General features: G+C 40.8%; 2 protein-coding genes across 4 annotated transcripts in view; both read left to right on the top strand.

Annotated features, from left to right (window-relative positions):
* Positions 1-2,647: 2,647 nt before the first annotated feature.
* LOC106610793 (interactor protein for cytohesin exchange factors 1-like) lies at positions 2,648-12,113 on the top strand. The gene is given in 12 exon segments (XM_014210379.2): positions 2,648-2,884; positions 4,215-4,268; positions 5,056-5,095; positions 7,555-7,583; positions 7,585-7,725; positions 8,063-8,136; positions 8,384-8,455; positions 8,554-8,615; positions 8,770-8,888; positions 9,072-9,426; positions 10,001-10,191; positions 10,370-12,113. Coding segments are annotated over 12 exon segments (1,446 nt in total). The 5' UTR covers positions 2,648-2,779; the 3' UTR covers positions 10,574-12,113.
* Positions 12,114-12,254: 141 nt separating this feature from the next.
* LOC106610788 (SR-related and CTD-associated factor 8) overlaps positions 12,255-22,606 on the top strand; it is a 37,466-nt gene continuing 27,114 nt past the window's right edge. The window contains exons 1-2 of one of the 3 annotated variants that reach the window (XM_014210365.2): positions 12,255-12,441; positions 13,864-13,947. In XM_014210365.2, the coding sequence (XP_014065840.2) occupies positions 12,412-12,441; positions 13,864-13,947 (114 nt within the window). In that variant the 5' untranslated portion in view covers positions 12,255-12,411. Of the gene's footprint in view, positions 12,442-13,863; positions 13,948-18,690; positions 18,776-22,606 lie in introns of those variants that run through there. The other 2 variants (XM_014210367.2, XM_014210368.2) reach the window with 2 other exon arrangements.

The raw sequence follows: 22,606 nt of genomic DNA, 5'->3' as shown, positions 1-22,606 counted from the left end.
CCTCTGCAATCAAGATCTCAGCGATCGCTGCCTCATTGCCTGCATTCGTAATGGGTCTGCGACCAAACGACCACCCCTCATCACTGTCAAACACTCCCTAAAACACTTCTGCGAGCAGGCCTTTCTAATCGACCTGGCCAGGGTATCCTGGAATGACATTGACCTCATCCCGTCAGTAGATGATGCCTGGCTATTCTTTAAAAGTGCCTTCCTCACCATCTTAAATAAGCATGCCCCATTCAAAAAATGTAGAACTAGGAATAGATATAGTCCTTGGTTCACTCCAGATCTGTCTGCCCTCGACCAGCACAAAAACATCCTGTGGCGTTCTGCATTAGCATCGAATAGCCCCCGTGATATGCAACTTTTCAGGGAAGTTAGGAACAAATATACACAGATACACAGGCAGTTAGAAAAGCTAAGGCTAGCTTTTTCAAACAGAAATTTGCATCCTGTAGTACTAACTCAAAAAAGTTCTGGGACACTGTAAAGTCCATGGAGAATAAGAGCACCTCCTCCCAGCTGCCCACTGCTCTGAGGCTAGGAAACACTGTTACCACCGATAAATCCACTATAATTGAGAATTTCAATAAGCATTTCTCCACGGCTGGCCATGCTTTCCACCTGGCTACCCCTACCCCGGTCAACTGCCCGGCACCCTCCAGAGCAACCCGCCAAAGCCCCCACCATTTCTCCTTCACCCAAATCCAGATAGCTGATGTTCTGAAAGAGCTGCAAAATCTGGACCCGCACAAATCAGCCGGGCTAGACAATCTGGACCCTCTCTTTCTAAAATGATCTGCCGAAATTGTTGCAACCCCTATTACTAGCCTGTTCAACCTCTCTTTCGTATCGTCTGAGATTCCCAAAGATTGAAAGCTGCCGCGGTCATCCCCCCTCTTCAAAGGGGGTGACACTCTAGACCCAAACTGCTACAGACCTATATCTATCCTACCCTGTCTTTCTAAGGTCTTCGAAAGCCAAGTTAACAAACAGATTACTGACCATTTTGAATCCCACCGTACCTTCTCCGCTATGCAATCTGGTTTCAGAGCTGGTCATGGGTGCACCTCAGCCACGCTCAAGGTCCTAAACGACATCATTACCGCCATCGATAAGAGACATTACAGTGCAGCCGTATTCATCAACCTGGCCAAGGCTTTCGACTCTGTCAATCACCACATTCTTATTGGCAGACTTGACAGCCTTGGTTTCTCAAATGATTGTCTCACCTGGTTTACCAACTACTTCTTTGATAGAGTTCAGTGTGTCAAATCGGAGGGCCTGTTGTCCGGACCTCTGGCAGTCTCAATGGGGGTGCCACACGGTTCAAGTTCTCTGTATACATCAATGATGTCGCTCTTGCTACTGGTGATTCTCTGATCCACCTCTACGCAGACGACACCATTCTGTATACTTCTGTCCCCTCTTTGGACACTGTGTTAACTAATCTCCAGACGAGCTTCAATGCCATACAACTCTCCTTCCATGGCCTCCAACTGCTCTTAAACCCAAGTAAAACTAAATGCATGCTATTCAATCGATCACTGCCCGCACCTGCTCGCCCGTCCAGCATCACTACTCTGGACGGCTCTGACTTAGAATACGTGGACAACTACAAATACCTAGGTGTCTGGTTAGACTTTAAACTCTCCTTCCAGACTCACATTAAGCTTCTCCAATCCAAAATTAAATCTAGAATCGGCTTCCTATATCGCAACAAAGCATCCTTCACTCATGCTGCCAAACATACCCTCGTAAAACTGACCATCCTACCGATCCTCAACTTCAGTGATGTCATCTATAAAATAACCTCCAACACTCTACTCAACAAATTGGATGCAGTCTATCACAGTGCCATCCGTTTTGTCACCAAAGCCCCATACACTACCCACCACTGCGACCTGTACGCTCTCGTTGGTTGGCCCTCGCTTCATACTCATCGCCAAACCCACTGGCTACAGGTTATCTACAAGTCTCTGCTAGGTAAAGCCCCACCTTATCTCAGCTCACTGGTCACCATAGCAGCACCCAGTCGTAGCACACGCTCCAGCAGGTATATCTCACTGGTCACCCCCAAAGCCAATTCCTCCTTTGGTCGTCTTTCCTTCCAGTTCTCTGCTGCCAATGACTGGAACGAACTGCAAAAATCTCTGAAGCTGGAGACTCATATCTCCCACACTAGCTTCAAGCACCAGCTGTCAGAGCAGCTCACAGATCACTGCACCTGTACATAGCCCATCTGTAAACAGGCCATCTATCTACCTACCTCATCCCCATACTGTATTTATTTATTTATCTTGCTCCTTTGCACCCCAGTATCTCTACTTACACATTCATCTTCTGCACATCTACCATTCCAGTGTTTAATTGCTATATTGTAATTACTTCGCCACCATGGCCTATTTATTGCCTTAACTCCCTTATCTTACCTCATTTGCACTCACTGTATATAGACTTTTTGTTGTCTTTTGTTCTACTGTATTATTGACTTTGTTTTGTTTATTCCATGTGTAACTCTGTGTTGTTGTATGTGTCGATTTGCTATGCTTTATCTTGGCCAGGTCACAGTTGCAAATGAGAACTTGTTCTCAACTAGCCTACCTGGTTAAATAAAGGTGAAATAAATTAAAAATGTCAGCAGGTTTGATGAACAAATGTAACCTACCATCTAATTTCCATATTTGCGCTAGAGTGACATCTAGTGGTTATTGGGTTACGGAGCGTACTTTAACTCGACGGACATATTCGGACTCACTGCTACTATTATTGCAACCTAATGTTCACCAAAGTTTTAGCGGGGATTCGCCGTTGTAAGCGCAAGCTTTCCTTCAACAGAGACGTTATCCGCACTAAAATACGTATTTTCATATCTAAGTTGCAGGTATGTTTCAGGGTGATTTTTGAGGGCTAGATTGTGTTTTTCGTTTACCTATACGTTTAACTAACACAAACACGGGGCTTGAGTCAATCAATTTAACCAGTCACTCCATCAAAGAAAGACACATTTTGAGTAAACGGTTGTAGGCCTACATGACTTCACTGAACCCCTTTCAGTCCAGCTAGTGTTTTTAAATAATTTTGTTTTTGTGATATCCAATTCTTGTTTAGTTCCAACCATGGCAGTTATTTGGTGCGGATGCATTTGATTCCTGATATGGTATTATGCTTCAGTCAGTACTCACACAGTTATTGATGCTCTGGTAAAGTGATTATATTATTTATGTCATCTGATAACAGGTGCAGTTAGTTCATCTGCTTCGCTGTGGTTAGTTCATACTGCTGCGGTTGTGGTTAATAGTGTGATGAAGCATCACTAGGCTCACAGTCATCAGTTGGCTAACAAAACATGTTGCCGACTGAGATGCAAGTGTGTTGAGCAAGACAGACAAGAAGTGTAGCCTAGGTATGTTTCTCGTCTTTAGTATGTGTCATTTGGAGAAGACCAGCCTTATGAAGCTGACACTCTTAAGTGGATATATTCCTAAGCTCTTTTGAAAGCAACAGGTACTGATTAATCAGGGATTCATCTTGACTTAATGAATATGTATATTGTTCTTTCGTTGCAGCATTTTGGAACTGTATGGTAGGAATGTGTATTTTGAGCTACCAGTTCTTTAAAAAAATATCTAGTGTTAAATTGGAAGCATTTTCTTTGTCCATCCATGGACTGTGGCTTCATCATGACCATTAACCTGGAAAGAGATTAACCTTATTTTGCATGTTTTTATCAGCTGATGTGACCTACATTTTGGTTTGTGTGGCTCCAGGGTCTGATGGTCCCTCCATCAAACTCCTCGATGTTCTCTGTGAGAAACGCAGTCCCCCTGAGGAAGTATTCTAGGAGGAAGTGTGTCAATAATGGCAATGTGAAGGAAACTGTTTCTCAATGTCAGTGACAATGTCAGTTTGGTTTGAAGACATTATGGGTCATAGTCTGCTATAAGAAGGGCTGACTACAATCTTGTGCAAGTTCACTTATGAAGACTAAATGCAATGTACAAGGGTCATGCTATAAATGGACACCAACTCATCCATGATGCGAAGCAGTTCCCCCTTTTCTCTAAATCAGGAGAGATGTCAAAGTGGACCCTTTGACATTTGAAGTATTGTACTCAGTCTATTAATTTAACATGGGGGTAAATAATGTTTTGAATTTAAAGGTCTGTCGATAAACTGAAAAGGTATCTCTCTCTCTCCCTGCCTGCCTGCAGGCTGCCTTCCCTATATCTCTGGCTCCCTCCATGGCAGGTGATGACTACAACCCTGTAAGTACTGGAGATTATCTATAGGTCTCTTATATGTTATTAAGGAAGTTTTTTTTAAATGGGCTTTTTTTTTTTTTCCTGAGGCAGCTAGTAGTCACAAATTGCGTCTGCAATTCCTTTCTCATATGGTGTCATCATTACAGCTTCCTCTGAGATATATATATATATATATACACACACACACAAAAAGAGTTACACATGGAATAAAAAAAACATCTCTTTGCAGTAGTCACAAGAAAAATATAAGTTCCATGGTCCCATGTGGCTCAGTTGGTAGAGCATGGTGTTTGCAATGCCAGGGTTGTGGGTTCGATTCCCACAGGGGACCAGTATGAAAAAGGAAAAAAAAATATCTATGAAATGTATGCATTCACTACTGTAAGTCGCTCTGGGTAAGAGCATCTGCTAAATGACTAAAATGTAAATGTAAGTTGTTTGCCAACTTAAAAAAATATATATATATATGTATGTATATATACATATACATATTTTTGTTTTTAAGTTGGCAAACAATTGTTATATTTGATTTCTTGTGACTGCTGCAGAAAGAGAGAGAGAGCGAGAGAGAGACACACACACACACACACACACACACACACACACACACACACACACACACACACACAAGTGACACTGGTGGTGTGAAACAGGATGTTTCAAAGACTATAGCTGAGGTAGGGTGAGGGACGGTCTGATCGAGCTGCACTGTCTGGGGAAGCTCAACCTTCAATCACCCATCTCGTGAACTAGGGACTATCTGACCTCTCACTACCTTCTGTTCTATCAGGTTTCCCTGAGACAGAAACCCAAGAGGAAGACTCGAGGAGGTAAGTTGGTGTCCAGGCCTGATTCTGCTGCCTGCCTGCTTGCTGTCTGTGCCCTCAACTGTAATTTGGCACCACTGATTTGGGCGTGTGTGAAGTGTCAGGACGATTGGAGGGTTGTTTTGATAATGCTGTAGACCTTTATACTCATATACAGGTTGAACATTGCAGATTTGGGCACAGATAAACATCTAAATTGGAAGGCAGTGGTTGTACAGTAACATGTTATAGATGACGTCTAAACTCAGGCTCTGTGATTGGGTTTTGACTGACAGCTGTTCTGAACTTAGTCCCGCTCCCTCCGGTTAATTGGGCAACTTTTGCAAATGTTTTGTTGTCTAATGGAAATGCTGTAAATTTAAGAGGACTCGATCTATTTTAAAAGATCAGTCGTTGAGGATTGTAATGAATACTGCTTTGAGTCCAAATGTACAATTCACATTTCCATATCATAAAACCCATGTCATATACAGTGTCACCATTTATGATCCCCATGTTTGGTGTACAGTTGGTGTCATAATCTGGGTTGTTCTGAACAGAATGAGCCTGTTTGTCTATTGTGAAGAAAATTTACTGCGGAAAAAGCACCTGAATGCACTCATGACTCTTTTCTATGCACACCAAAATGATCTGTTTCTATGAATTGCCCTAACACTGTAAGATCATATTTTATAACTAAGCTAGTCATGTTGGCAATAGAACAAGCTTTTAAATGATGCCCACCTGACCCAGATTGCAATTGATAATGGGACGTTTTTGGATTGCTTAAACAACAACAGTAATTGTGTGATTGCAGGGCTGTGTTCAAAACAACTACAAGTGTGCTTGCTCTAGTTCCTCAACGGCACAGCTAGGAGAGCAAAAAAAAATCAACTTTTGGTTGTAGACTCTTCTTTGAGTCATAAAAGTGCATGGAAATGACTTAGGAACTGTGCCCACTGTGGAGAGGTGTGTGACCACGTGGAGACACCAGTTAGTCCTCTCAACCCCATGTAATTTTGGAGATTTATGTTGCACCTACCCCACATTTTACAGGAATATTCTCATCATGTTCCTGAATGTATCCAGAGTATTTTCTGATTTAGTTATCAACAAATGCGCCGGAACTGTTGAACTGCTGTGTCCTGAACTGTCGTCTAATGATATTCCCATTATCTCCAAACTATTTCCTTTCAATTGCTACCATGCTTTTCATGTTTCTTCTGTAAGAAACATTTCAATTTAGCCCTATCTATAAAGGCCAATTCCCACTAGTGTAAAGGGTTAAGACAAGGCTCAGCAAGAGATTCCAATATTATTAACCTGTTTATGGGCAGTTACTGTATGCTGAGCAGTCTGCTTCATTGTGTGTGATAAACAGGTAACGGCCAAAATAATGGATACACTGAGGGATAAAAAGTATATTGAAAACAGGTGCTTCCACACGTGCAGTTCTTGACTTAAGGAAAGCAATTAACATCCCATCATGCTTAGGGCCATGTATAAAAATGCTGGGCAGGTGATTATTTTGCTCCGCAAAAAAAGGAAATTTTTATTGTCACATACACCAGATAGGTGCAGTGAAATGCATTGTTTTACAGGGTCAGTCATACTAGTATGGCACCCCTGGAGCAAATTATGGTTAAATGCCTTGCACAAGGGCACGTTGAACAGATTTTTCAACTTGTCGGCTCGGGTATTCAACCCAATGCTCTAACCTGCCATAGCTACCATGGCCATACCCCCATAGGATGACAATGCCCCATCCACAAGGCACGAGTGGTCACTGAATGGTTTGATGAGCATACTTTAAAAAAAAAAAATTACGATATGCCATGGCCGTCTCAGTCATCAGATCTCAACCCAATTGAACACCCATGAGAGATTCTGGAACGGCGCCTGAGACCGCATTTTCCACCACCATCAACAAAACACCAAATTATGGAATTTCTTGTGGAAGAATGGTGTTGCATCCCTCCAATCGAGTTCCAGACACTTGTAGAATCTATGCCAAGGTGCATTGAAGTTGTTCTGGCTTATGGGTGGCCCAACACCCTACTAAGACACTTTATGTTAGTGTTTCCTTCATTTTGGAATTTACCTGTATATCCTTTGGAATACTTCTTTGAAAATGATTTGTCTGACCACCATCTGACACAGGTAGGCTGAAAGAGATTCTGAATCTGCTGTACTGGGAAACTAGCTTAAAATCTGAATCAGCAGGTGAACCATAAATCTGTTTAACAAATCTGTTGCGTAGAATGTTCAATATGGAGTCATTGGACTATTTGAATTATATTGTAACCCTCTGTAAATCATGGCATTGTAATATTGTTTGTACCTTGCTGAACTTGCTAAAGAGGATTTATTTAACCAATCATAGTGTCATATCAAAATGTCTGCATAGCAATAAAGGTATATTATATTATTGTTGCTTTGCAACCACGGTGCATGAATTCAGGAACGATCTCCTCTGTGTTCAGGCAATGTGGCAATGAGCAGACGGAGGGTTCTCGGTTAAAGAGCTTGGGGAGTCGGACTACCAGGGCTGGCTCTACAGGAAGAAAGAAGGAAAGGCCTTCCTGGGTTTCAAATGGAAAAAGTACTGGTTTGTGCTGAAGAAGACTTCCCTGTACTGGTACACTACTCAACTGGTGAGTGACACTCATAACTTAACCCTCTATGCTGAGTCATCGTATCATTTCCAAAGCTGCTTGCTGCCTCTGCTACCTCTGCTACGTCACTGCTGGAAATTAGTCCGTCTGAGTCTGACATGGTGTTTCCTGTAGCTGGAAGTGTCTGTCAGTTTCTTCTACGGAGGCATGATTACTGGCAAGATGGAGGAATTAATTAAGCCTATGTTTACCATGTGTCAAAACTAATTTGAGGGAACTAGAAATGGATAAAAGGTTGAATAATGCCTCTTTTCATTGCTTTGAAATGCCAGTACCTTTTAATGCTAAGATTCTGTCAATCCTATATTATTTTCAGGCAGAGAAAGCAGAGGGATACATTAACCTGACTGACTTCATCATCGACAGAGCATTGGAGTGCAAGAAAAAATAGTAAGTAACTTGTTTCTTATTTCACTAAATCATGTTACTGTTTGTGTAAAACCAGTCAATACATCTATTCCAGGTAATAACTGACCATTTACTGCCACATTTTCAATTTGCCAAGAACGCCAAACTCTCATAATGACAGGAAGTTATAGGTCGCGTGAATGTGTAACTTCCTGAGCGCAGTGTGAATGATTGAACACAAAGTGAGAAACTGAATCATCTGAGTTATGTTCTCTCCTGTCTCTTGCAGTGCCATCAAAGCATGTCACCCGCAAGTCATGATTTTTTACTTTGCAGCTGATACCTACGAGGAGATGAACGTGTAAGTCGCATGAAAAGATTGTAATGTAAGTCATGTTAAGAGTGTCATCATTGAAACAGTGAGGAATGTGACAGTCTCTCTCTGTTTGTCTGTTGCAGTTGGTTGAATAAGCTTGGGCTTGCTTCAATACAATACGAACCAACAGAGAGCAACACTGCTGGTAAGCTTTTATGTTGATCAGTCGGCATGATTTATCAGCTGTGGTCCATTCCACCAATTGACTCATTCTGTTCTTTACTACTATTGTCTCAGTATCGCTGCTGATTATTGTTTGTCAAGTATGTAGCCTAATGGCATTTTGACTCTGTGTCCAGAGTGCTACAGCGAGGCAAGTGATCACGAGGAGGCTGAGACAACAGAGGCCCCCCCTCCCCCATACTCTGAGCAGATGAACCAGGGCTCTGTGGATGGTCCACCTGGCAGTGGACATCAGGTCAGTAGGCAGTATGCACTGGGCAGCCGAGTAGGCTCTGGTAATTAAGGCCAGAAGTTTTTCCTAACCGTGTGACATAACCAAGAAATCCTCTGGGCCCTAGTTACACTGACTTACATTTATTTTTTGAAAGTGTTGAGTGTTAACCTTGCTGAACAACCCCTTTATGTTCTTCTCTCTCAGGGTACCCTCCCTCCCCCCTACTCCTCCCCCCTTCCCAGCGAGACCAATGGCTCCTTCTCCTCACCTGTCAGCACAATGACATCACAGAGTTCCGTGTCCTCACTGGCCAAGCATCGTCAGTCCTGGCTGGACCTGGTCTCGCAGGCCTCTCCTGTTGTCGGGGAAACGGTGGTGTGCTCTGTGCAGGTCCACACACATCGGCCCCCACATAATCAAGAGAACGAGGGGCCCCTACAGCACCACCAGGAGGCTTCATCATACCAGGACCCTCCAGGGAGCACAGCCAGGGAGGAGGACTTTAACCCCAGGGAGCAGACAGAGGAGGTGGCTGTGCTAGAAATAGGGACAGAAGATGGTGAGAATGCTTTTTTCTTAACGGCTGTTGACTTAAATAAGGGGAACATATTAATCACAATACAAATTGTGAAGGAAAAATAATTTTGTGCTCCCTGGATGCCTTTAGTTCTTACGTGATCAGACCTGTGGATAGGAGAAGTGCAAGTAGACCACACTTCCTGTTGTGCAATGTCACATCTTCTGTCTTTGGCAGCACATTGGTAGCTGTGCTTATTGTAAGATGTGAGTTAGTTTGAATGTCTGCCTACACATCCTGCCCTGGCCTTGGAATTTTTGTTAAACAGATTTGAATACCAAAACATCCTAGTCTTCATCCTGTTTTCACAGTTTTGTCTAACATTACATTGTCTCATAACTGTCAATCAACTAGTTGGAAAAAAATATGAAACGAAGTGGAGTTATAGTCAACACTATTTAAATCCCGTCTATGAGCTCAATGTTATTTTTAACCTGTTTTGAGTAAGGGTACTGACCTCAAACCTTGTCATACTTTATCTTTAAAAGTGGTAGACTTATAAATATGTTTCTGCAGAAATATACATTTCTTGAAGTCCATTGTATTGTTCTTGCAGTGAACCATGAAGCCACATCTGATGAGATGGAGAGACTGTACATCCACATCAAGCAGGCCAACCTCTCTCCCATAGGAGACCGCAAACCATCCACCAAGAGGGACTTCAGAGCCTCCTTTATAAAAAGATGCAAAAACCAGGACATTAACGAGAAACTGCACCTCATCAGGACCCTCAACAGCACGCTAAAGGTACATCTGCCAACTTGACTAGATTTATTATATGCTTTTGTTTTTATCAGTTTATCACCACATAGGTGGCAGGATCACATGTATGTCGTTGTTTTCGATGTACAAATTGTATGTGCTGTTTAGTATTGAGACCCTTGAGCATAGTTACACACTCTTTCTTTCTTCCCCTTTGATTTAGGCAAAGGAGGCAGACCTGTTGACCATCGAGCAGGTGCTGTCAGAACCCACCCCATCCAGATTCAGGGAATGGAAAAAAGTCAACACACCTCTGCTCCAGGAGATCTGTCTCAAGCATGGACACCAGGTGGCAGCAGAGGTAGAGCCCTCCGCAGCAGCAGCAGCCAATGCCATTGCTGTCCCCTTTGTAGAGACCAGTTTATAATGGACTAGGATGAATTTGCCCCTAAACACTGATCTAAGGTCAGTGTTGAGTTTACCCCACTAAAGCTAGCTTATGGTTAAGACTTGGGATGGATGAGCAGATTGCGTTCATGTGCCTAGGGGTAACTTTTACTCAGAATGTTTGACTCACTGCCGTTATTGTCTACCCATAACCCAGTAGCACTAAGGGTTGTACACAGGCAGCCTGGTCTCATAGACTAGACGTAACATAGTAAACATAAATCCAGGATACTGAAATTAGCATGATATGTTACATTTGGTTACATAAGATAGAAGATTACTTAAGACAAAAAAACTAAAAGAGGGTGTATCATGGATGACTGGGTGTATAATGCGAACGTCTAACAACCCAAAGGTTGCGTCTTCAAATCACACCAAAGGCAACTTTTGCATTTTAGCTAATTAGTAACTTTAACTACTTGCTACTTTGCAACTACTAAACATGTTAGCTACCCCTAACCCTTTAACTTAACTCCTAACCTTAACCCTTAGCCTAGCTAGCATTAGCCACCTAGCTAACATTAGCATTAGGCACCTAGCTAACGTTAGCCACAACGAATTGCAATTCGTAACATATCATCTGAATTGTAATTCATAGCATAACATCCGAAATTGATGGGCAGCCACAAATTAATACATATCATATTAAATGTAACATATCATACTAAATGAAGGAAGATAGATTTACATTTTTCTATGATTTACGTTTACTATTACTCCTACCACCAAGTCCAGGTTGACACAGGCTGCATTTTTATCTAACTACATATGATAGGAAGCAGCTCATGTGTTGACTCTCCACTAAGTGGAATCATGATAAGAGGAAAGTGTCTTATTTTTAAAGTTGGAGTTGATGCAAACATTTGGTTGATTGGATGACATTATATGGTTTTATATTGTTTATGTTGTCATTTATCTTTTTAGGTTTAGAGATGTAACAATTGACATTTTCTTCTGTTGTGATATGTACAGTGTTTGCTTGCATTTGTGTTATCTCAAGTTGTGAGTGATGGAACATTGGGTAGATGTGTCCACCTCTGAAAGCTAATTTCCACAAGTGTTTGTTATTTTGCAACATGATCGGTTGCCTATAGGACAAGGTTTTATTTTCTAATAGTTTTACAGACATGCACTAGTACTGCCATGAAATGTACAGTATGTAAGCTTTTGATACAAACTTTTGTGACTGTTATCTTAGTTACATTTGGATCATGATATCTTTGTGGTTTTCCTAGAGACATTTTATCATTCAACATCGCTGTATGTGATAGCTGTTACATTCAGGTCCTGATACTTTTATGGAGACGTTGTTATGCAAGCATTCCATTTTGTGCCAGCAACAATGAATCCTGAATTGTAATTTATATGATTTAGCTGTGGAAAATATTTTAAGTTGTTTTAGCATTGTAAATAAAGTCATTGTACATAGGTATAAAGTGTGTACAGTTCGATTGTATTTTAATTGGTACATTTTCATTAAGTGACTGTGTCGAACGAGTAATAAAGATCTGCATTATAAATATCAGCATTTTTTTTTTCTTCAGACAGATGCTTTTTAAAATAATCTAGCTGGGTGTTAGTGTATGTTTTTGACCACGAGTCGTCGCCATTTAGCTAATTTCATTGGGCCTGCAATGCAACTGTGTGACACTTGGGTTCGCTCGTCTCTGTACTGCTGTTCGGATTTCATTGAGGTCGTGCGCCATATTGGCAATCTTCTCCATCTCACCAAGCTAACGTAGAGCATGCATCAAACCGGTTGTCGAGGAGAACAATATAAACATTTTACAGTTTACAACGAGACTCAAATACAACACCATGGAGGCTGTCAAAGCATTCAACGGCGAGGTTTGTATGATTTCTCCCTCACATTTCAATACAAGTGACTGTAATGTTAGTGAAATGTATGATTAACGTTAGCTAGCGTAAAGCAGAAAGGGGGAGAAGGGCAGCTAGACACAAGGCCGCATCCTTTCAGTAGACACGGTTTGCTTCCACCATGAATATTGATCACCCAGTTAGTCATTTTCAATGTAAGCGCTACTGTACCGTCATTTGGTCAGCAATACTGAGCTAAACTCGGTGAACTCTAGCTAACTAGATTGCCATCTGGTAGAGTGCGCTAATAATGTTTGACTAGCCAGCTAATTTAGATTACAGTAGGCTAACTCAATTGAACTTCGAAATCAAAACAATCCCTGTCGCTATCTACGTCACCCTAATTTACTTAGGTATCTTGGTAGCTACTCGTTAACTAACGTTAGCTATTTTCTTAACTCGGTCAACTGTAAAGGTTAGCTGGCTAGTTAGCAATGGCTAACAATGTTAGCCAGACAATAGCTAGCGAGCAAGGCCTGGTAAAACGTGAGCTAGTTAGCTGTTATGTTTTCGCGCGGCGGCCGGTGCAATGGATCCAGTTAGCTAGCAAATTATGCAGCAAAACAATCACTGATGCTGTATTACTTTGTAGGTAACTAAAATAGCATGCTAGCAAGCTATTGTATTTTGTTCTAAATAATTTTGGGGGGCCCCGTAGTTTTCAGCCAAGTCACACCGGTCGAGTCATTCGTCTCACTTCAGTTAGCAAGGGCAGGACGGGTTTACTGATCCGTTGGTTAGTTTAGCTAGCTGATTTCTATCTTCCAAAATAACTGATGTTGGTAGAAATGTGCCAGACTTTGCATCTGGGTCTGTTCTTCCGTTCAAGTTTGCCAAATGTGTCAATGTCAAGCATTCTGTGTGGCCCGGTTGTTGCTGAAGCCAAACGATGACAGTAAATATTCGTAAATTCGAGTCTCCATAGTCATTAGTAGGTGATCTGCATTCATTCACACATCTAGTTATGATCTCTGTAGTAATAATGCATGACTAAACTAGTAAAAAAAAAAGAGGGGGAATGTGGCCACAACATGGGGTGCCTTTGTAGAATTACATAACATGAACCATAAAATCAGATATCGTCGACGACATAGAGCGAATTAAAACATCAGCATCATGCCCAATACACGCACTACTTTTTCAGCTACTAATATTTCACTGGAGGCTATTGCGTGAATATTCTTTGTGCACATAATAAAGACAGCCCCAAGTGTTTTTAAACACTTTTTTGACTACACCCTTTCCCTGGCCTATGTAGGCTACTGTACAAACTAAATGTTTGCCATTCCTCTTAAGTCTTAGCCTCAGTCCTGAGTAATGTGTTTCTTGTCTTAACACTTTTATATTAAAATGTGTTTGAACGGTTTGTTTCCTTCACTTTTTGTCTTTCAGCTCTTCTCGTTGAATGAGTACAAGCCTCCAATCTCCAAGGCGAAAATGACCAATATTACCAAGTCTGCAATAAAAGCTATAAAAGTAAGTATGTAGAAATTAATCTAAATAGTTGGAGTGATCGCTGACAGAGAGTCCATCTCCCAGCCGTACAATGAATGGGGTTCAAATAACCCTTGTTACCTGAACTAACTAACCTCCAAGTCAGTCTGACATGTTCTTGCAATGCACTATTTGGTTCTGTTGCATAGATTGATTCAATTCAAGCTCTGGAAGGTATACAAATGTCAGCCAGCATCCTTCTATTCACTCTAACCAAAACATATGAAGATAATACATTAAAGGCCCCCTGCCCCTATTTCGATGTAATTCCTGTGCTTGGGAAATACTCGTTTAGGTTCCGCCTCTGAAGAATTACACAGGCTGCTAATACATATTAACGAATTGGGGGTGGGAACGTTGTGGTGATTTTCATGTTGAGTGGAGAAATAAGTAGGGCACTGAAAGTTGTCAGTGTAGCTAGCGTGCTAACATCCTCAAGGTAGCTAGTGTCATCTGTTTTTTTACTAAACCGTATTTGAAAGTTTAGCAAGCTGGCTAGGCTATTTCTGGTTCTGGAGCTGAATTTGTCATATCTTTGCCACAGATGGATAGGAGAAACCAGTATCTTTGACTTTGCAATCTATTGTTTTCTCCAAAGTTTTGTAATCTTCCATAAATTGCGACAGCGAATCCACCATAGAATAAGATTAAGCTCCGGTAATATTGATAGCCTACCTACTGAACGGTTTGGTAATATGAATAGCCTAACTAGTGAACGGTTTGGTAATATGAATAGCCTAACTAGTGAACGGTTTGGTAATATGAATAGCCTAACTAGTGAACGGTTTGGTAATATGAATAGCCTAACTACTGAACGGTTTGGTAATATGAATAGCCTAACTACTGAACGGTTTGGTAATATGAATAGCCTAACTAGTGAACGGTTTGGTAATATGAATAGCCTATCTAGTGAACGGTTTGGTAATATGAATAGCCTAACTAGTGAACGGTTTGGTAATATGAATAGCCTAACTAGTGAACGGTTTGGTAATATGAATAGCCTAACTACTGAACGGTTTGGTAATATGAATAGCCTAACTAGTGAACGGTTTGGTAATATGAATAGCCTAACTAGTGAACGGTTTGGTAATATGAATAGCCTAACTAGTGAACGGTTTGGTAATATGAATAGCCTAACTAGTGAACGGTTTGGTAATATGAATAGCCTAACTAGTGAACGGTTTGGTAATATGAATAGCCTAACTAGTGAACGGTTTGGTAATATGAATAGCCTAACTAGTGAACGGTTTGGTAATATGAATAGCCTAACTAGTGAACGGTTTGGTAATATGAATAGCCTAACTAGTGAACGGTTTGGTAATATGAATAGCCTAACTAGTGAACGGTTTGGTAATATGAATAGCCTAACTAGTGAACGGTTTGGTAATATGAATAGCCTAACTAGTGAACGGTTTGGTAATATGAATAGCCTAACTAGTGAACGGTTTGGTAATATGAATAGCCTAACTAGTGAACGGTTTGGTAATATGAATAGCCTAACTAGTGAACGGTTTGGTAATATGAATAGCCTAACTAGTGAACGGTTTGGTAATATGAATAGCCTAACTAGTGAACGGTTTGGTAATATGAATAGCCTAACTAGTGAACGGTTTGGTAATATGAATAGCCTAACTAGTGAACGGTTTGGTAATATGAATAGCCTAACTAGTGAACGGTTTGGTAATATGAATAGCCTAACTAGTGAACGGTTTGGTAATATGAATAGCCTAACTAGTGAACAGTTTGGTAATATGAATAGCCTAACTAGTGAACGGTTTGGTAATATGAATAGCCTAACTAGTGAACGGTTTGGTAATATGAATAGCCTAACTAGTGAACGGTTTGGTAATATGAATAGCCTATCTAGTGAACGGTTTGGTAATATGAATAGCCTAACTAGTGAACGGTTTGGTAATATGAATAGCCTATCTAGTGAACAGTTTGGTAATATGAATAGCCTAACTAGTGAACGGTTTGGTAATATGAATAGCCTAACTAGTGAACGGTTTGGTAATATGAATAGCCTAACTAGTGAACGGTTTGGTAATATGAATAGCCTAACTAGTGAACGGTTTGGTAATATGAATAGCCTAACTAGTGAACGGTTTGGACTAGTTGCTTTTTTTCTACATTATAATGGACACAGTGCAACCTTTGGTAGGATGTTGGCAGGCTTTTCAGCTGCGCTACAGCAATACCAGGTCAGCCTGTGCTCATGCCATGTTTCTCACAGCTAGTGGAAGTGAAATGATGGGCTACAATGACTTTGCTCATGATGCACGCCGCAAATGATAAGTAACCACACCCTGAGCGTATCAGACACGAAACAAGACAATACCAATAGAAATGTAACAACAGCACAACAAAATAGATAAACATGATAGTGGAATATTCTTTTATGGGTGCCTTTTTGTCATAGGATAGACACTTGTGGTTTCTAGCTGCACCAATCAAAGCAGTGGAGTATGGTCAAACCATTCATCTTGGGGGTTGCGTGGTTCCAAAATGCAATCATATCATATACACAATTTTACCATTTATGAAATTGTCTTTTTATATATATAGATATATACATACAGACTAGCTATAAAAATAAAAAAAATGAAACTTGACAAATTATCCAATGGATTATGATAATTTGTTGGCGAAAATGTTAGAATTTTCTCCATGGCTCAGGTGACCATGTATAGGCAGGCTATGGCAAAAAGCTGTTTCGCTCAGCTCAGTCCCGATTCGTGAAGAGGTAGAACTTTGCAGGTGTTTCTGATTAATAAACAATACCATGCTGGAGGGTGGTAATAGTCAAATAAAACCCAGCTCGTAGACGGAAAATTATTAGCATGTCATCTCATAGGGGAAACACGCCATTGACATGGAAAATATCTGAATTTCCAACTTCAAGCCCAAATATATCATACTTTGACTAAAACGATGACTTATTGACTTAAATTCTTGTGCCGCAACATGGGTAAGCTATGGGCATAGTCTTTCAGCAAAAAAAAACACATTTCGTATTTTAAACCATTCATTTTTCCTAAATGAAGCACATTTTTGTCAGACTGACAAATTCTATAATTTGTATGTGATAACTCTAATTTCAAAATGGGTCATAAACTACTGTCCCAAACGCTGGCAAAACATGCTGACAACTAGGACTCATAAAATGCCTCATTTGAAAGTGCCACTAAAGAATGTGCCACAATGTCTATCATGCCGTTTGAAGTAGCTAGTACCAGTAGCTATGTATATAAGCAACTATTTTTGGCTGGTAATGGAGAAGTTATTACAGTTGTCCTGTGGCCCAATACCATTTTTCACTGCAACTGAGAACACTATCTGCACACATAATTATAATAGGGTGCTACTGTCGGGTGTTGTTGGCAGTACTTAAACTCCAACTCATGTTCGCCACAAATAGAAAAGTTCTTGTTTTTGCCACTATGCTATATAGTAACTTATGCTGTTTGAGTACTTCTTCAACTACACATTTGTAGGCCTAAACAAAGTAAGAAGCACAAATCAAACGCTAGGACTGGTGACCGCTTCAATAGGCCTAAATCACAGCCTTATTTCTGTAGGATCACATGCGTCCACCTTTTATGGTATAAGTCCTCTTGTGTTTCCTTTCCATCCTGGTATGACGGTGCCTTATGCTGACGAGCAGCAATGGGTTGACACTCTAGTGGAAGCAGATTTTAACATGATGCAGATCAGCTGCTTCTATTTGATTTGAAAATGTCATACACCACCCTCTTCATATCTTTTGATGGTTATGTTTGGTATCACATTATTCTCCTCATGTAGATTTTCTCTGAAACTTTAATCTTTCAGCTGCTGTTTTTATACTTGTACAGGCCTTGCCAGTCCACCCCCGTGCATTGTGGCCCTATGATTGTACTGAGTCTACTTGGCTCAGCATTGTCTAATTAGCTATAGCACAGTTAATGCAACAAGAGGAAAACATTATTACAGACTAGGTTTCTGAATAATAATAATAAGCTATGTATTTCCAGCCTGTATAGAGGAGTATTTTTAGTTGTCAACAGGTTGTTACCAGCTCACTCCCAAACAATTTGATAGCTCATCTGTGTAGGTAGTGTCGGTGATGATGCGAGCCCATCAACTACTGCAGAGCTCTCCCCCAAATTCCACCAAACACAAACAGTGTGTGGCTATAAAAGTGCAGGAGAAATGCATATAGCATTACTAACAACATCAGCTTTGGAAATATAGCCCAACACATAATATGCTTTATTTTTAGTATTGGTTCCAATTTGAGGGATGTATACTTTATGAGCTCTGATACTTTCACAGTGCAAGTAAATCACTGCTGGTTGAAACTTTGAACTGAAATACTTCATAGTATATTCATCCTAATCAATCATTTCCTGGGTAGCTACACTTAAACAGTCATAATACTTTTGTGGGGCATAGACCAGTATTACAAAGACATTTTATCACTAAAATAATCTTAGCGCTGATCGTCTTTGTGTCTTTTTGCTGTAGGCCCGCCTCTCGCAAATCTTTCTCGGTCTCTATGAACGGCTCCTCCCACTTTGTTGCAGATAACAAAATAAACTGTACAACGATAAAGTGCAAAACTAACCCCTTTATGGATGGTCATTCAATATGTTTGTGTTTCTAAATCTGTACGAATTACAGTGTAATCTTGGTATTGCTTTGCCTGTGTTGCCTGTGAATAACTCCTGTTTCCCCTTCCCTCAGCAGCTCTCCCAAAGCACTGAAAGTGAAGCAGGAGGATGGGGTGGAGAGAGTAACAGAGAGATAAGGGAACCCCTAACCAGCTTAGGTAGGAGATGGGCTGTTTCAAACAAGGAACATGGAAGAAGCCAAATCAATGAGACTCAAATTGCTCCTTCACAGAGAGAGATGGGGCTGTCTGCAGAGCTTTTGGCTCCCTGGGTCTTGTTCAGTACCCAAGCAACGCTTTCTCTTTTCTCTGGCTTCATACTTGGCCAGTTCTGACTGAATTAGGACTGAGTTGAATAAACCCAGCTGTTGTTTGAACTTGAAAAGTTGGTAATCCGTGTTCAGTCCATAGTGTAGGCTAATTGATGTTCTGTGGCTGTCTGAGTTAAACTGACCAGTCACTGTTCCCACCATTCTTAAGAGTCTGTTAGGCCAAGGTGGACTTAGAAAAGTATCTTCTTTTAAATGTTTTATACTAATGCGAAGTAGCTGTAGGACACCATGCACTGGAGAGTCACAGTTGACATTAGGACAACACTGCAGAAGAAGGTGAAGATTTATCACTGACAGATGAAATATGTTCTTAGTGTGGTGTATGGTTTGTAGTTTTGAAGTTGTCAGAGGCTGGCATGGCTTGATGTTCAGGGATAGGAGTCTGTTGTCAGGACTCACGAGACCACCGGCTCAAATTCCATGAGATTCCTGCACACTACTCTAGCAAATGATCACTGTTTGCTAACATTTCGCCCTTTCGACCTCTGAGGCTCTGAAGACAGTCGAAAGGCCGAAACCAAAGCATCATAAGAAAATTATACTTTGCATGCTCAGTATGTAGGAGTTTTAAAGCTGCAATTAGTAACTTTTTGGGCGACCCGACCAAATGCACATGGAAATGTGTTATTGATCTGTCATTCTCATTGAAAGCTATTCTAAGAAGTGGTAGATCTGTTCTACGTGAGCTATTTCTATGCTTCCCGTTTTGTTTTTGCGTCTTTTACTTTCGGTTTTGTACACCAGCTGAAAATACAATATTTTTGGTTATGGAAAATATATTTCAACGCGATTTAGATGGTACAATGATTCTTTACACTATACTTGCTTGTTTTGTCACACAAACTGAGATTAGACAAACTATTCGAGATTTCTCCGTAGTGCATCTATAGCTATTGTTTCATATCTACAATGCACCCACAAATAACCTATTCTGAATGTGTGAGTGCCTTTCACTTGAAATCCCTGTGAATGGGCATTCTGCTACTCTACTCTTGTCGGGAGTGTGGAGGCCAGGCCATTGGTTGAAATTCTTCCGGAGAATCTGATGTTCTCGTTGGTTCGGCCTCCTTTGACACTAGCATATCACGAGCCAATCACCACAGAGTGAGGTGGTGTTCGAAAGTTGGTGTCCCGTGGGGATTGGGGTGGAGACCGACAGCGCATCTCGGTATGGAGCACAGTTCGGTATGGAGTTCACAATGCATGTATCATCTCATCAGCTGGTAAAAAAATTGTCTTGTGCCGGGTAAATTTGCTGTAGCCACAGCCTATGCTCCCGTAATAATAGGCCTGATATACAGTATCTCCATGATGGATTAATATGAATGAACATCACTCTCTCAACATCAATTCCATAAAAAATGCTACCAAAATAGATGATCCTATTCAAGATTGATATATATATATATATATATATATATACACACACTGAGTGTACACAACAATAGGAACACCTTCTTAATATTGAGTTGGACCCCCTTTTGCCCTCAGAACAGCCTCAATTCATCGGGTCATGGACTCTACAAGGTGTCAAGCGTTCCACATGGATGTTGGCCCATGTTGACTACAATGCTTCCCACAGTTGTCAAGTTGGTTGGATGTCCTTTGGGTGGTGGGCCGTTCTTGATACACACGGGAAACTGTTGAGTGTGAAAAACCCAGCAGCGTTGCAGTTCTTGACACACTCAAACCGGTGCGCCTGGCACCTACTACCATACCCCGTTCAAAGGCACTTAAATTGTCTTGCCCATTCACCCTCTGAATGGCACACATACGCTGTCCATGTCTCAATTGTCTCAACGCTTAAAAATCCTTCTTTAACCTGTCTCCTGTTCATCTACACTGATTGAAGTGGATTTAACAAGTGAAATCAATAAGGGATCAATCAAGGCTTTCACCTGGTCAGTCTGTCATGGAAAGAGCAGGTGTTCCTAATATTTGTACACTCAGTGTACAAACATGTCATAGCCTACCTCTGGCCACCCATCCATTTTCCTGGAATCTTTCTCCCTCGTCAAATCAACGTCTTGCTTATTATATTGCTGAAAGCCTGTCACATTTATGACCAACAACAAGTAGCCTTGAATGCATGGCCTAAAGCAGTTATTTATTCAATCATGATGAGAAGAAAATGCTGTCTGCACCTTATTCTAGTCCCAAATAGGCCATATACAGTATTATTCAAGAATGTCATTACAATATTAAGAAAAGGCTCCAATGCAAGGAAGTGACGGCCTGTGATGGAAACGCATACACCGTATGAGGAATTCATCTGAAAGGTAATGTTTCAGCCTTTGTCTTGCGTAGTGCAGGTAATCAATTCAATGCAGTATTAGCCTTATTTGTAGCTTCTAATTCATAGCCTCTGTCTTCTAGGGCTGGGAATTGCCAGGGACCTCACGTAATAAGTGCAGGAAACATGTTGGCCCAGTGTTTAAAAATAGATGAACAAGTTATAGGAGGAAAAATCCCAGATTTTTGTCGCTGGTACAGCCGACTAGCACTACCTACAGTAGATTTTTGTTTGTTTGTTGACAAAGTTACTTTGAGTCAAATATCGCTATAATATCGTCTAAAAATAATATTTTGACATGTAACTTTTACCCCCCGTCACTACTGTCTTCACTGTTCTCAATTACGCACCTGCGCTGGCCTCTCCTTCGCTCCTGTGGAGTCCCAACAAACAGCTAGACTAGAATAGTTTGTTGGACATTTTTTATTTTGAGATTAAAAAAAAAAAAAAAAGATTTTCAAATGAGGATTCAAGCTTGCTCTTGTTTGCTAAATGTAAATACAGCAGCCCAAAGAACTCCCGGGCGGTTTGAGAGTGTGTGCGATGGTCTGAATGCATATAGCAGTTATTTAGTCAGATCCAAATTCCATCCTCGTGAAGAGAAGTGAAAGCAGTCTGCATCTTATTGTAGTCCGATATTATTCAATCATGTAATTACAATCATGAAAAAAAGGACAACACCACTTCATTTAACTGTTGAGAGCACGGAAGGAAGAAAGCAACAATAGAGAAAAAGGAAGTGATATTTATATTCTGAAAAGTAATAGAAAACGATATTAGTGGCTTCTTTTTGTAAGCACAAACTCCGTCATGGTTCGTTGGACAAAGCCAATGCTCTCTAGGCCCCTTGCTTCTTTCAATCTTTACTAACGACATGCCACTGGCTTTGAGTAAGGCCAGTGTGTCTGTATGCGGATGACTCGTCACTATACAAGTCAGCGAGGGCAATCACTGCAACACTTAAGAGAGCTGCAGTTCGTTTCAGAATGGGTGGCAAGGAATACGTTAGTCCAAATATTTCAAAAACTAAAAGCGTTGTATTTGGGACAAACCCTAAACCTCAACTAAATCTTGTAATAAATCATGTGGAAATTGAGCAAGTTGAGGTGAATAAACTGCTTGTAGTAACCATGGATTGTAAACTGTCATGGTCAAAACATGTTGATACAACAGTAGTTAAGATGGGGAGAAGTCTGTCCATAATAAAGCACCGCTCTGCCTTCTTAACAGCACTATCAACAAGGCAGGTCCTACAGGCTCTAGTTTTGTCACACATGTACTACTGTTCAGTAGTGTGATCAGGTGTCACAAAGAGGGACCTCGGATAATTACAATTAACAGCACAATTATTCGTTTTTTTTTGGT

Source organism: Salmo salar, chromosome ssa09 (assembly GCF_905237065.1).
Source record: "Salmo salar chromosome ssa09, Ssal_v3.1, whole genome shotgun sequence".
NCBI lineage: Eukaryota > Metazoa > Chordata > Actinopteri > Salmoniformes > Salmonidae > Salmo > Salmo salar.
Note: the sequence above shows the minus strand (reverse complement) of the source record. Positions and strands in the feature narration are given on the sequence as shown.